Source organism: Scyliorhinus torazame, chromosome 3, assembly GCF_047496885.1.
Source record: "Scyliorhinus torazame isolate Kashiwa2021f chromosome 3, sScyTor2.1, whole genome shotgun sequence".
NCBI lineage: Eukaryota > Metazoa > Chordata > Chondrichthyes > Carcharhiniformes > Scyliorhinidae > Scyliorhinus > Scyliorhinus torazame.
In genome coordinates, this window is record NC_092709.1 from 354,758,658 (window position 1) to 354,775,160 (window position 16,503).

Consider the following 16,503-nt stretch of genomic DNA (forward strand, 5'->3'; position numbering starts at 1 on the left):
CAATTCCCGTAACAGCCTCCCCGTACAGGCGCCGGAATGTGGCGACTAGGGGCTTTTCACAGTAACTTCATTTGTTTCAGTGTCTTCAGCTGGGTTCAACCAGTTTCAGCTCTCGCCAGGGTCTGACTCAAAAGGTACAAGCTTTGAAAGCACGGTCAGTGCACCCACCCCAGAGCACTCGACAGGTCATGTCGTTCAGACAACAGGTTGTCTTTTAACCACAGATTCCATCACAGTAATGAGACTGGGAATATTAAGGAGTTTGAAAGAAAGCTGTGGAAGTGGATAACTCTTCAAGCTCAGATGAAATGTATCCCAGGCCGTTAAGAGAAGCAAGGGAGAAGTAATTTTCCAAAACCACTCTGGCTGCAGGTGTACCAGAGGGCTGGCAGACTGCTAAAATTGTATATTGCTTCAAAAGGGAGTAAATTTGATTTGATTTATTTTTGTCACATGTATTAGTATACAGTGAAAAGTATTGTTTCTTGCATGCTGTACAAACAATGCATACCGTACATAGGGAAGGAAGGAGAGACTGCAGAATATAATGTTACAATTATAGAGTAAAATATATAACATTGAATTAAAAGCCTCTCCACCTAACCTTGGTGGCAGGCAAATTGTTGGAAAAATTTCTGAGGGACAGTATTCATCGTCATTTAGAAATGGGAATTAATCAAGGACAGTCAGTTTGAATTGGTGAAGAGAATGCTGTGTCTGACTAATAATTGGATCATTTGAAGAGGTAACGACAGGGGTCGATGGGGTCCGCACGTTTTGAGCTGTTGAGATGTATTTTAACAAGGCTTTTGACCAGGTCCTATGTGGCAGACGGGTCAAAAAGTTAAAAAGCACATGGGATCCCAGGCAAAGTGGCAAGTTGAACCCAAAGTTGGTTCAGTGGCAGAAAGTAAAAGGTAATGGTTGATGTGTGTTTGGTAATTGGAAGGCTGTTTCCAGTGAGGTTCTGCAGAGCTCGGTCCCTTGGTGTTTGAGGGAATATATCAATGATGCAAACTTGATAGCAGAGGGACAGGATTAAGCAATTTGCAGATGCTACAAAAACTGACCATGCGGTTGATGGGAAGAAAACGGTAAACTGCAGGAAGATGTCAGCAGATTGGTCAGGTGGGCAGAAAATGGAATTCTCCCCGGCGAAGTGAGAGAATGCATTGGGGGAGGATAAACAAGCAAGAGAATACACAGTAAATAGTAGGATCGTGAGAGGTGAAGAGCACTCGAGTGACCTATGTTCAAAAGAGGACAGGTCGATAAGGCGTTTAAGAAGACCAATTGGGGTACTTGCCTCCACTGGCACTGAGGCACAGGGAGGTTTTGCTCGCAATGAATAAAACACAACGCCTAAGCAAAATATTGGAAACCTGATATTAAACCAGAAAATGGTCAACACCGAGTAGGTGTGGCAGCTTTTGTGGAGAGAGGAAAAAGCAGAGTTAACCATTCAAGTCTGTGACCTTTCATCAGAAAGTCAGCATTAGAGGGCAGCAAGGTGGCACAATGGGTTAGCCCTACTGCCTCACGAGGTCCCAGGTTCGATTCCGGCTCTGGGTCACTGTCCGTGTGGAGTTTGCACATTCTCCCCGTGTTACAAAGAACAAAGAAATGTACAGCACAGGAACAGGCCCTTCGGCCCTCCAAGCCCGTGCCGACCATGCTGCCCGACTAAACTACAATCTTCTACACTTCCTGGGTCCGTATCCCTCTATTCCCATCCTATTCATGTATTTGTCAAGATGCCCCTTAAATGTCACTATCGTCCCTGCTTCCACCACCTCCTCCGGTAGCGAGTTCCAGGCACCCACTACCCTCTGCGTAAAAAACTTGCCTTGTACATCTACTCTAAACCTTGCCCCTCTCACCTTAAACCTATGCCCCCTAGTAATTGACCCCTCTACCCTGGGGAAAAGCCTCTGACTATCCACTCTGTCTATGCCCCTCATAATTTTGTATACCTCTATCAGGTCTCCCCTCATCCTCCTTCGTTCCAGTGAGAACAAACCGAGTTTATTCAACTGCTCCTCATAGCTAATGCCCTCCATACCAGGCAACATTCTGGTAAATCTCTTCTGCACCCTCTCTAAAGCCTCCACATCCTTCTGGTAGTGTGGCGACCAGAATTGAACACTATACTCCAAGTGTGGCCTAACTAAGGTTCTATACAGCTGCAACATGACTTGCCAATTCTTCTACTCAATGCCCCGGCCAATGAAGGCAAGCATGCCGTATGCTTTCTTGACTACCTTCTCCACCTGCGTTGCCCCTTTCAGTGACCTGTGGACCTGTACTCCTAGATCTCTTTGACTTTCAATACTCTTGAGGGTTCTACCATTCACTGTATATTCCCTACCTGCATTAGACCTTCCAAAATGCATTACCTCACATTTGTCCGGATTAAACTCCATCTGTTTGCGTGGGTTTCGCCCCCACAACCCAAAGATGTGCAGGATAGGTGGAATGGCCACGCTAAATTGCCCCTTAATTGGAAAAAATTAATTGGATACCCTAAATTTATTTTTTTTTTAAAAAGAAAGTCAGCATCAGAACAATGTATACACAAACCACTCCCAACCAAAGCAACGTGGCCTCCTCAGAGAGGTGAGAACCCCAGGCTGGTTTGTGAGGAGCTTCTCTGAGAAATCCTCACTGGCCCCCTCAGGCAATCGAAACGAGTCCAGGAGGCCAATTTGAAATTTCTTCAAGGGAAAGATGACAAGTGTGAAAGGACTGATTTAAACTGGGGTCACGGGCGGTGGTGCAGTGGTTAGCACTGCTGCCTACTGCGCAGAGGACCCAGGTTTGATCCTGGCCCCGGGTCACTGTCTGTGTGGAGTTTGCACATTCTCCCCGTGTTTGTGGGGGTTTCACCCCCAAACTCAAAGATGTGCATGTTAGGTGGATTGGCCACACTAAATCGCCCATTAATTCGATAAAAATAATTGCGTACTCTGAACTTGTTAAAAGAAAACTGGGGTCACAAAGGCCCCTGAACGTGTTTGAACTTGTGTTCCAGTTTTTGCTGTTACCGTTATGTGGGACAATATGTTCTGTGTGTAATCCTTTCAATAGCGAATGCTGACACAGGATTGTTGCTTTTCCAGCAGAGTTGCAGGCAAGTGGGTTGTCTCCAGCGCTCCCACTCTTAGCCTCATACTCCACGCAGAATCAGGAGGAGGAAAGTCTTTCCAACATCATCTTTCATCGCTCTCCAGTGGAGTTTGCCCCTCTGAGGTAAGACCGCTCTGTTCCCCTGTATTTATCAAAATAAAGAATCTGTTTCTTAACCTAGCTGAGCAGCAAGTTGATCAGAGATTCAAGATCTGAGGAAAGGAAGCAGGTTAGATTGGGGGAAGCTGGGTCAGTTCGGGCGGCAGATCAGAATCACTCAGCCCTTCAGGGCCTGTCCTGCCATTCAATAAGCTCATGGCTGATCTGACAGTAAACTCAACCCCACATTCCCGCCGACCCCAGATAACCTTTCTCCCTCTTACTTATCAAGAACCTGTCTCTCTCTGACTTAAAAATATTCAAAGGTTCTGCTCCCACTGTCTTATGAAGAAGAGAGTTCCAGAGACTCACTACCCTTGAAGAGAAAAAAATTCTACTCACTAGACATCTAGTCAGCACTCAACAGTGGACAAGTGACTGAACCAGAGCCGCAACGTTTTAAAGTTTTTTTTTAAAGAATGTTTTATTGGGTTTTGTACATGGTGTATTTACAGATGTACACACAGAGAAACCTAAACGAAATAACAAAAACACTACTAAACTAAAAAACCAAGGGGTGGGAGATTAAAAACAAAAACAGGGGAAGTGTATATACAGAGAAGCACCAAAGAGAACATTTCATCATTACACATGCCATTAGGGGGGGGCTTCTGTCATTTTTTAAGACATACAAATCAAGCAAAACCAAACTGAGTGGGAGGGGCACCTGGGTGGTACCCCTGATGTCACTTGCATTTCCCGGTCGGTTTTCTTTTTTTGTTTTTGTGAATTTGCCGCTTTGGCCGGCCGTCATTCCTTCCTGTTGTACTTTCTCACTCTCTTTTGCCCTGCTGTGTTTGTTGTGGTCATTGTCGTTTCCTGTGCTCACCCCCCCAGTTTGTGTTCCCTCCCCTTTGGCTCCCCTCTATTATTCTCCTCTCCTTGTCCTTCCTCCCTCCCGGCAACCACCCCCCCCCCAATGTTCTCAGGAAGCCATATTACGACCCCCGGATGGCAAGTCGGTGATTTTCTCCATTTGCAGAAATTCCGATAGGTCGGACAGCCAGTCTGCAGCTTTAGGTGGTGCTGCTGTACGCCAGCTGAGCAGGATTCTATGCCGGGCGATCAGGGAGGCAAAGGCAAGGGCGTCCGCCCTCCTCCCCATGAAGACCGTTTTACGTTTTACGACAGTGCGGAAAGATCAATTCGCTCCAGGAGTGATCAGATAAGAAATAGAGCTTGGTTATTTTATAAACAAACTTTATTAAAAGAAAACAAAACAATATTTAAAGCTTTAAACTTCAACCCTAATAATAGCAGATTACATGTAGTTTCTTAACACTAGTTCCCAACAAACAGCACTTTACACCACATGCAGCTCACCTTTCACTTATACCAGCAAACAAAGGCAATACTTGCATTTAACAAAGCACTTTTTCTTCTGTTGGGACATTCTTCCAGAACTCTTTTCTAAAGCCTGCCTCAGTGGCAACTTTCATGACCTCTCTCGGTCAATTTCCAAAGCCTTCTCCTCTAACTTTCATGACCTCTCTCGGTCGATTTCCAAAGCCTTCTCTCTCTAGCAGCACGGTAGCATTGTGGATAGCACAATTGCTTCACAGCTCCAGGGTCCCAGGTTCGATTCCGGCTTGGGTCACTGTCTGTGCGGAGTCTGCACATCCTCCCCATGTGTGCGTGGGTTTCCTCCCGGTGCTCTGGTTTCCACCCACAGTCCAAAGGTGTGCAGGTTAGGTGGATTGGCCATGATAAATTGTCCTTAGTGACCAAAATTGCCCTTAGTGTTGGGTGGGGTTACTGGGTTATGGGGATAGGGTGGAGGTGTTGACCTTGGGTAGGGTGCTCTTTCCAAGAGCCGGTGCAGACTCGATGGGCCGAATGGCCTCCTGCACTGTAAAATTCTATGATAACATTCTTTTTCAAAAAAAATAATTTTTATTAAAGGTTTTCATAAAATATCAATAACAAAATGAGAAAGAAAAAAGAACCCAACAGGGTTAAGTACAAAACACAATCTAAAAAAGCAGCCCCCCCAAACCCCTCTTCTCCCCCCCCGTACCTAAATAATAAATTAAAATTAACACCCCGACTTAACACAACAGGTGTATCCACCCCCTCAGACCCTTCCAGTGTAAATAACATAAACAAAAATAAAGTAACCCCCCCCACCCCCCGAGCTGCTGCTGCCATTGACCAATGTCTATCGTTCTGCCAGAAAGTCTAAGAACGGTTGCCACCGCCTAAAGAACCCTTGTACCGACCCTCTCAAGGCGCATTTCACCCTCTCCAATTTAATGAACCCTGCCATATCGCTGATCCAGGATTCCACGCTTGGGGGCCTCGCATCTTTGCACTGAAGGAGAATCCTTCGCCGGGCTACCAGGGACGCAAAGGCCAGAATTCCGGCCTCTTTCGCCTCCTGCACTCCCGGCTCCTCTGCCACCCCAAATATTGCGAGCCCCCAGCCCGGTTTGACCCTGGATCCTACCACCCTCGACACCGTCCTCGCTACGCCCTTCCAAAATTCCTCCAGCGCTGGGCATGCCCAGAACATATGGGTGTGATTTGCTGGGCTCCCCAAGCACCTAACACACCTGTCCTCACCCCCAAAGAACCTGCTCATCCTTGTCCCGGTCATGTGTGCCCTGTGCAGCACCTTAAACTGTATGAGGCTGAGCCTCGTGCATGAAGAGGAAGAGTTCACCCTCCCTAGGGCATCTGCCCACGCCCCCTCTTCGATCTCCTCTCCCAACTCCTCCTCCCACTTACCTTTCAACTCCACCACCGAGGCCTCCTCTTCCTCCTGCATCACCTGGTAAGTTTCCGAGATCTTCCCCACTCCCACCCACCTCCCCGAGAGCACCCTGTCCTGTACTGTGTTGGCAGTAGCCGTGGGAACTCCAATACCTGCCGCCTGGCAAACGCCCATACCTGTAAGCACCTGAAGGTGTTCCCCGGGGGGAGCCCGCACCCTCCTCCAGCTCACCCAAGCCCGCGAACTTCCCGTCCACAAACAGGTCCCCCAACTTTTGTATCCCTGCCCTGTGCCACCCCGAAAACCCTCCACCCGTTCTTCCCGGGGCGAACCGGTGGTTCCCCCGTAATGGGGTCCACGCCGAGGCCCCAACTTTCCCCTATGCCGCCTCCACTGCCCCCAAATCTTGAGGGCCGCCACCACCACCGGGCTCGTGGTAAACCTCCTTGGAGGGAGCGGCAGCGGCGCCGTTGCGAGCACCCCTAGACTCGTACCCACACAGGACGCCGTCTCCAGCCTCCTCCATGCAGCCCCCTCCCCCTCCATCACCCCCCCTGCGCACCATTGTCGCATTGGCGGCCCAGTAGTAACCACAGAGGTTGGGCAGCGCCAGCCCCCCCTATCTCTACTCTGCTCCAGGAACACCCTTCTCACCCTCGGAGTCCCTCGCGCCCACACAAACCCCATTATACTCCTGTTAACCCGCCTGAAAAAAGCCTTCGGGATAAACACGGGGAGGCACTGGAACAGGAACAAAAACCTTGGGAGCACCGTCATTTTGATTGACTGCACCCTACCCGCCAGGGACAGCGGCAACGCGTCCCACCTCCTGAACTCCTCCATCTGCTCCACCAGCCTTGTAAAGTTAAGCCTATGCAGGGCCCCCCAGCTCCCGGCCACCCGGACCCCCAAATATCCGAAGCTCCTCTCCGCCCTTTTTAGTGGGAACTCGCCAATCCCCCTCTCCTGGTCCCCTAGCTGAACCACGAACAGCTCGCTCCTCCCCACACCGAGCCCGTACCCCGAAAAGCCCCCGAACTCCCCAAGGATCCCCATTACCTCTGGCATTCCTCCCACCCGGTCCGCCACATACAGCAGCAGGTCGTCCGCACAAAGCGACACCCTATGCTCCTCCCCACCCCGCACCAACCCTCTCCAGTTCCTCGACTCCCTCAATGCCATAGCCAGGGGTTCAATCGCCAGTGCGAAGAGCAGGGGGGACAGGGGACACCCCCATCTCGTCCCTCGGTGCAACCGAATGTACTCGGACCTCCTCCTATTTGTGGCCACACTCACCATCGGGACCTCATACAACAGCCTAACCCACCTGACAAACCCCTCCCCCAACCCAAACCTCTTCAGCACCTCCCACAGGTACCCCCACTCTACCCTATCGAAGGCTTTCTCAGCGTCCATCGGCACCACTATCTCCGCCTCCCCCTCCCTCGCCGGTATCATGAAAACGTTCAAAAGCCTCCGCACATTCGCGTTCAACTGTCTCCCCTTCACAAACCCCGTCTGGTCTTCATGGATGATCTGCGGCACACAATCCTCAATCCTCGTGGCTAAGACCTTCGTCAGCACCTTGGCATCTACATTTAGCAAGGAAATCGGTCTGTAAGACCCACATTGCAGGGGATCCTTGTCCCGCTTCAGGATTAAGGAGATCAGTGCCCGGGACATCGTCGGGGGTAAAGCCCCCCCCCCCCTTGCCTCATTGAAGGTCCTAACTAACAGCGGGTCCAACAGGTCCATATATGTTTTATAGAACTCGACCAGGAAACCGTCCAGCCCCATGCCTTCCCCGCCTGCATGCCTCCCATCCCTCCGATCAGCTCCTCCAGCTCAATCGGGGCCCCCAGTCCCGTCACCAGTCCCTCTTCCAGCTTTGGAAACCTCAATTGGTCCAGGAAACGGCCCATCTCTCCCTCCTCACTTGGGGGCTCGGATCGGTACAATCCTCGTAGAAGTCCCTGAAGACCCCATTGATGCCAACCCCAATCCGCACCACGCTCCCTCTCCTGTCCTTAACTCCCCCGCTCTCCCCAGCCGCATCCCGCTTCCGAAGCTGATGCGCCAGCATCCGGCCCGCCCCCCCCCCAACACTCGTAGACCGTCCCCCGGGCCTTCCTCCACTGCACCTCCCCCCCCCCCCCCCCCAGCGGTCACCAGGTCGAACTCGGCCCGGAGGCTGTGCCTCCTCCTCAACAATCCTTCCTCAGGTTCTTCCGCATACCTCCTGTCTAGCCTCACCATCTCCCCACCAGCCTCTCCCTCCGCTCCTTGTGGGCCCTGATGGAGATCAGCTCTCCCCTCACCACCGCCTTCAGTGCCTCCCATACCATCCCCACTCGGACCTCCTCGTTGTCGTTGGTCTCCAAGTACCACTCTATACTTCCTCGGACCCGCTCGCTCACCTCCTCGTCCGCCAACAGCCCCACCTCCAAGCGCCACAGCGGGCGCTGGTCCCTCTCCTCCCCATCTCCAAGTCCACCCAATGCGGGGCGTGGTCCGAAATGGCTATTGCCGAATACTCGGTATCCTCTACTCTCGCTATCAGCGCCCTACTCAAAATGAAAAAGTCGATTCGAGAATAAGCCTTATGGACATGTGAGAAGAATGAAAATTCCCTAGCCCCCGGCCTTACAAATCTCCAAGGGTCCACTCTCCCATTTGGTCCATAAATCCCCTCAACACTCTAGCTGCCGCCGGCTTTCTACCCGTCCTAGACCTGGAGCGATCCAGTGCAGGATCCAACACCGTGTTAAAGTCTCCCCCCATTATCAGGCCCCCCACTTCCAAGCCTGGGATCCAACCCAACATACGCCGCATAAAACCCGCATTGTCCCAGTTCAGAGCATACACATTGACCAGTACCACCCTCTCTCCCCTATGATAACTTTCTGTTCAACACTGGATTCTTTATCTCACTCACTCTCTCTCTCCCTCTCTCTCTCTCCCTCTAAGCTCCGCCTAGCCCCTCAAACAAAGGTTTTCTGCTGGGGTTTCCAGGCTGGAACCCATCAACTTTATCTTGGCTGTTTGATTGCCCACTCCCATTTATACAGAAGAACAAAGCCATGCTTTTGATATGCAACTAACCTCCCATTGACGGACAAAGACGCCATCAGACTCTGTAATAGCCTAATAGCTGGTCAGACAGGAGTGTCATAAGAATTGGGGCAGGAGTAGACCATCTGGCCCTTCGAGCCTGCTCCACCATTCAATGAGATCATGGCTGATCTTTGGTGGACTCAGCTCCACTTTCCGGCCCGAACACCATAACCCTTTATTCCTTCATTCTTCAAAAAACTATCTATCTTTATCTTGAAAACATTTAATGAAGGAGCCTCGACTGCTTCACTGGGCAGGGAATTTCATAGATTCACAATCCCTTGGGTGAGGAAGTTCCTCCTAAGCTCAGTCCTAAATCTACTTCCCCTTATTTTGAGGCTATGCCCCCTAGTTCTGCTTTCACCCACCAGTGGAAACAACCTCCCCACATCTAACCTACCTATTCCCTTCATAATTTTATATGTTTCTATAAGATCTCCCCCCCACATCCTTCTAAATTCCAACGAGTACAGTCCCAGTCTACTCAACCTCTCCTTGTAATCCAACCGCTGAACTCTGGGATTAACCTAGTGAATCTCCTGTGCACACCTTCCAGTGCCAGTATGTCCTTTCTCAGGTAAGGAGACCAAAACTGAACACAATACTCCAGGTGTGGCCTCACTAACACCTTATACAGTTGCAGCATAACCTCCCTTGTCTTAAACTCCATCCCTCTAGCAATGAAGGACAAAACTCCATTTGCCTTCTTAATCACCTGTAAACCATCTTTTTGCGACTCATGCACTAGCACACCCAGGTCTCTCTGCACAGCAGCATGTTTTAATATTTTATCATTTAAATAATAATCCCTTTTACTATTATTCCTACCAAAATGGATAACCTCACATTTGTTAACATTGAAAATAGGGTGGATTGGCCACGCTAAATTGCCCCTTAATTGGAAAAAAATGAATTGGATATTCTAAATTTAAAAAAAATATATTTGTCAACATTGTATTCCAGCTTCCAGACCCTAGCACATTCACTTAAACTATCCAAATCCCTCTGCAAACTTCCAGTATCCTCTGCACTTTTTGCTTTACCACTTATCTTAGTGTCGTCTGCAAACTTGGACACATTGCCCTTGGTCCCCAACTTCAAATCATCTATGTAAATTGTGAATGATTGTGGGCCCAACACTGATTCCTGAGGGACACCACTAGCTACTGATTGCCAATCCTCTATCCATGCTACTACTTTACTCTTAACGCCATGCATCTTTATCTTATGCAGCAACCTTTTGTGTGGCACCTTGTCAAAAGCTTTCTGGCAATCAAGATATACCACTTCCATTGGCTCCCTGTTATCTACCGCACTGGTAATGTCCTCTAAAAAATTCCACTAAATTAGTTAGGCATGACCTGCCCTTTATGAACTCATGCTGTGTCTGTCCAATGGGACAATTTCCATCCAGATGCCTTGCTATTTCTTTCTTGATGATAGATCCAGCATCTTCCCTACTACCGAAGTTAAGCTCACTGGCCTATAATTACCCGCTTTCTGCCTACCTCCGTTTTTAAACAGTGGTGCCATGCTTGCTCATTTCCAATCCGCCAGGACCACCCCAGAGTCTAGTGAATTTTGGTAAATTATCACGAGTGCATTTGCAATTTCCCTAGCCATCTCTTTTAGTACCCTGGCATGCATTCCATCAGGGCCAGGAGACTTGTCTCCCGTGAGATGTGTCCCGAAGAACAATGGATCTGGGGCAACCTGTGTATTCCCACTAACTAGTTTAAGTCTGACTGGGACAATGTAACTCGGCCAGGTGTGGGCATATCCCTCTGACATTGTGCTAGTAGGTTTTTTTATCCCTCTATTTGTATTTTTAAAAATAAATTTAGAGAGCCCAATTTTTTCCAATTAAGGGGTGTGGCCAATTCACCTACCCTGCACATCTTTTTGGGTTGTGGGGGTGAGACCCACACAGTCACCGGGAGTATGTGCAAACTGCACACGGACAGTGACCCCAATATCGAACCCGGATCCTCAGCGCCTGAGGAAGCAGTGCTAACCACTGCACAACTGTGCTGCCCCCACCAATCTGTTTAAAACCTAAATTGCCTGCTACATTGGGGTCTAATTTCTGGACCCAATTTCCGAATATCACCCTCGTGTAACATCACCTGTGTTTAATTGGTGACCCCCTATTTTAAAAAGTGACCCCTAGTTCTAGATTCTCCCATCAAAGGGAACCTCTTTTCCACAAACTCTCTGTCAAGACTCCTCAGGATCCGACATGCTTCAATCAAGTCACCTTTTCCGATTCTAAACTCCAGAGGATACAAGCCCAGCCTGTCCAACCTTTCCTCATAAGATAACCCACCCATTCCGAGTAAAAGTCCAGTAAGCATTTCTGAACTGCTTCCAACGGATTTACATCTTTAGTTCAATAAGAATACACAATACTCCACATGTGGTCTCACCAATGCCCTGTATAACTGGAGCATAACCTCCCAACTTTTTAAAAAAGTTCATTCAAGGGAAATGGGTGTTGCTGGCTGGGCCAGCATTTATTACCCATCCCTCTTTGCTCTGGTTTGCTAGGCCATTTAAGAATCAGCCACACTGCTGTGCATCTGGAGCTGCGTGTAGGCCAGACCAGGTAAGGATGGCAGATTTTACATAGAAACATACAGAGAAAATAGAAGCAGGAGGAGGCCATTCGGCCCTTCGAGCTTGCTCCGCCGTTCATTATGATCAAGGCTGATCCAAGTTCAATAACCTGATCCCACCTCCTCCCCCGCCATATCCCTTCATCCTTTTAGCATCAAGAGCGATCTATAATTCTTCTTGAAATTTCCTAAAGGACATTAGTGAACCAGATGGGTTTTTATGACAATTGACAATGGTTTCATAGTCATCATTAGACCGTTTAATTTCAGGTTATTTTTTTATTGAATTCAAATTTCACCTATCGCCATGGTGAGATTCAAACATGGGCTCCAGATCATTTCCCTGCATCTCTGGATTATTTGTCCAGTAACAATACACACCACCACTTGCCCAATTCCCCTCACAATAAATAATAACGTTCTATTAGCTTTCCTAATTACTTGCTGTGCCTGCGGAATAGTCTTTTGCGATTTATGCATTGGGTCACCCAGATCCCTCTGCATCACAGAGCTCAGAAATCTCTCATCGTTGAGACAATATGCTTCCCTTTTTATGCTTCCTACCAAAATGGACATTTTCCCTCTTTATGCAGGTTGAGCATCCCTTATCCGACATGCTTGGGGCCAGGTATGTATCGGATTTGGGAATTTTTCGAATTTCGGAATATAACTTTAGAGGGGGTGAAATGGTCTGTTCCCGGGACCTGCGCATGTGCAGCGGGATGGGACCTGCGCATCGCCCGGGAACCTTCCCAGAGCCTTGTGGGATTTCCCACTTGTGACATCGCATCCGATTTCAGAATTTCGGATAACGGTGCTCAACTGGTACTCCATTTGCCAGATCTTTGCTCACTCAAACTATTTGTATCTTTTTGTAGCCACCTTTTGCCCTCTTCACAACATACTTTCCTACATGGATATTGTCTAAATTAGGAAAGAGCAGAAGATCTTTTCACCCGCTTATATTTCCACTTCCTTTTGTATCATCAGCAAACTTGTATACGTTCTCAGTGTTTTTGTCGAAGTCAATAATATTGATTGTAAACAGTTGAGGCCCCAGCACTGATCCTTGCAGCACTTCACGTGTTACATCTTGGTTTAGCACAGGGCTAAAGAGCTGGCTTTTAAAGCAGACCAAGGCAGGCCAGCAGCACGGTTAAATTCCCATACCAGCCTCCCCGAACAGGCGCCGGAATGTGGCGACTAGGGGCTTTTCGCAGTAACTTAATTTGAAGCCGACTTGGGACAAGAAGCGATTTTCATTTCATTTCACTTGCGAATGGTCCATTAATTCTGCTTCCTTCCTTTAACCAGTCTCTATGCTAATTATCCCCAACTCGATGAGCCCTTATTTGACGTTGTAACAATTTGTGCAGCACCATATCCAATGCCTTTTGGAATTCCAGAAGCACACATCTAAGCAGCAGGGGCTGTTCAGCACAGGGTTAAATCGCTGGCTTTGAAAGCAGACCAAGGCAGGCCAGCAGCACGGTTCAATTCCCGTACCGGCCTCCCCGAACAGGCGCCGGAATGTGGCGACTCGGGACTTTTCACAGTAACTTCATTGAAGCCTACTTGTGACAATAAGCAATTTTACAAAGAACAAAGAAATGTACAGCACAGGAACAGGCCCTTCGGCCCTCCAAGCCCGTGCCGACCATACTGCCCGACTAAACTACAATCTTCTACACTTCCTGGGTCCGTATCCTTCTATTCCCATCCTATTCATATATTTGTCAAGATGCCCCTTAAATGTCCCTATCGTCCCTGCCTCCACTACCTCCTCCGGTAGTGAGTTCCAGGCACCCACTACCCTCTGCGTAAAAAACTTGCTTCGTACATCTACTCTAAACTTTGCCCCTCTCACCTTAAACCTATGCCCCCTAGTAATTGACCCCTCTACCCTGGGGAAAAGCCTCTGACTATCCACTCTGTCTATGCCCCTCATAATTTTGTATACCTCTATCAGGTCGCCCCTCAACCTCCTTCGTTCCAGTGAGAACAAACCGAGTTTATTCAATCGCTCCTCATAGCTTATGCCCTCCATACCAGGCAACATTCTGGTAAATCTCTTCTGCACCCTCTCTAAAGCCTCCACATCCTTCTGGTAGTGTGGCGACCAGAATTGAACACTATACTCCAAGTGTGGCCTAACTAAGGTTCTATACAGCTGCAACATGACTTGCCAATTCTTATACTCAAGTTGTCAAGTTGTTTAATTTCATTTTCATTCATCTACAGGGTCCTCTTTATCTGGTTACATCCTCAAAAACCTCTAATAAATCTGTCAAACATGACATTGGTTTCATAAAACTTTGTTGACTCTGACTGATGATATGGATTTCGAAGAGCATTGATAAGACTTTCTTAATAGATTCCAGCCACATCTCTAACCTTTCTCCATAGCCCTGCAATGTTTTCTCTTCAGGTGCTTATCCAATTCCCCTTTCAAAGCCGCAGTTGAATCTGTCTTCCACCACATTCTCAGGAAGTGCAGTCCAGATCCTAATACTCGTGTAAAAAATGTTTTTGTCATGGCACCTTTGATGCCCTTCATTCTTTCTGCTACTACCAATGACACCAGTTGCCTGTTGGGGGACCCTCAGTATTTTGAATATCTCTATCAAATCTCCTTTCAGCCTTCCCTTTTCTAAGGACAACAACCACAGTTCTCCAATGTATGTAACTGATATTCCTGAAACCATTCCAGAATTATTTCTATCCTCTCTAAAGCCTTCACATCCTTCCTAAAGTGTGACATCCAGAAGTGGACGGGATGCTCTAGTTGTGACGGAACGAGTGTTTCATAAAGTCTTGTGATCTCAGGGAGACCAGTAATTTAAAAAAGGAGATTTGAATCCCAAGGTATTATCTGAAAGAATTGCACGTCAAGGTTTCATGTTTTAAGCAAAGAAAAGTTGCAAGCATTGAACAAAGTACTACTAACTTAACACTATATTTCCTAAACACTTATTCTTTAACCGAAGAATCTCAGTGGGTCACTCCCCATTCTGCTTTTGTTTCCATCCCAAACCTTTCCCTGTGCTTTGCTTTTTAGAGTTCCTTCACTTCTGCGATGAAACCAAAGTGTGCCACAGCTCTCGGGCATTCAGTTTGATTATTTTCAGTGCTCCTGAGGATTCCTTCCTCGAGATATGGCATTTCTCAGGCTCCTTTTACGAGCGTCCAGCTAAACACTGTTATGGGCCAAGGTTTAGAGAACCCCAAAATGTATCATGGAGTTCACCTGACCCACAACTTTTAATAGATTGTGGTTATGGGGAACACACGGGCCTACTTTACAGGTATAGTGCAACAGAAAGTTAAAGTACTTTTAAATTAAAACAATGTTTATTTATGAAGCCAGTTAACACTTTATAAACCCACAGTAAACATCTTAACAACTATCAACACCAATCATCCCCACACAGGGGCTGTTTAGCACAGGGCTAAATCGCTGGCTTTGAAAGCAGACCAAGGCAGGCCAGCAGCATGGTTCAATTCCCATAACAGCCTCCCCGAACAGGCGCCGGAATGTGGCGACTAGGCGCTTTTCACAGTAACTTCATTTGAAGCCTACTTGTGACAATAAGCGATTTTCATTTTTTTTTTCAGATACAATATTCTATAAGTAATCCTTATTCATTCCTTGCAACATCCATAAGACAAAAGACCCTTTTTAACAAAGAGCAGTTATCACTTTGAAATCACCCAAATGATCTGGGGACAGCCTTTAGATTGCAGAGAGATCCTTATACATCTGCTTGCTTTTCCTGCAGCTATCCAGCTCTCAAAACTAAACACACTGTAGCTGCCTCCTCAAAAACAAAAGTGAAAGACAGACAGCCCAGCTCCACCCACTCTCTGACATCACTGCAGCTATCTGACAAACACCCATTTCTTAAAGGTACATGACAACATTTTTTTTTTTTTTTTTTTTTTTTTTGCACTGAGTGCTGAATTTGGTGCTTTTTGAGTGCTATAGTAAGAGTTTGGTGACTGAGGGAGTTAGGTGAGGAGGGAGTAAGGTGCTCCTTTCATTTTGTTTCCGACATTTCCGCAAAGAGTGCGAAGAGAGCCAGGAGTTTACAGAAAGTGTAGCTGACTGGGAGCAGAGTCGGAGGGCGGCGATCTAGTTAGTCCACAGGGCAGCTATATTCTGTCAGGTAAGAAGGGATGGAGGCTAGGCCAGTTGCATGCTCCTCCTGTAGGATGTGGGTGGTGAGGGATACCACCGGTGTCCCCGCTGACTATACCTGCGGGAAGTGCACCCAACTTCAGCTCCTCAAAGACCGTGTTAGGGAACTGGAGCTGAAGCTGGGTGAACTTCGGATCATCCGGGAGGCAGAGGGGGTGATTGAGAAGAGTTACAAGGAGGTAACCACACCCAAGGTACAGGACAAGAATTGCTGGGTTACAGTCAGAGGGAAAAAAACAAACAGGCAGACAGTGCAGGGACCCCTCGTGGCCGTGCCCCTTCAAAACAAGTATACCGTTTTGGATGCTGTTGGGGGGGATGACCTACCGGGGGAAGGCCCTAGCGGCCAGGTCTCTGGCACTGAGTCTGGCTCTGGGGCTCAGAAGGGAAGGGGGAGAATAGAAAAGCAATAGTTGTAGGAGATTCAATGGTTAGGGGAATAGATAGGAGATTCTGTGGTCGCGAGCGAGACTCCCGGAAGGTATGTTGCCTCCCGGGTGCCAGGGCCAGGGATGTCTCGGATCGTGTCTTCAGGATCCTTAAGGGGGAGGGTGAGCAGCCAGAAGTCGTGGTGCACA

The 16,503-nt window shown here is 48.1% G+C and overlaps 1 protein-coding gene across 4 annotated transcripts in view; it reads left to right on the plus strand.

Moving 5' to 3' along the window:
* Positions 1-16,503, plus strand: part of LOC140409349 (uncharacterized) — a 96,834-nt gene that overhangs the window by 13,018 nt on the left and 67,313 nt on the right. For 3 of the 4 annotated variants that reach the window (XM_072497770.1, XM_072497772.1, XM_072497773.1), the window contains one exon: positions 3,120-3,249. In XM_072497770.1, coding sequence (XP_072353871.1) covers positions 3,120-3,249 — 130 coding nt within the window. The remainder of the gene's footprint in view (positions 1-3,119; positions 3,250-16,503) is intronic. The other variant, XM_072497771.1, reaches the window with a different exon arrangement.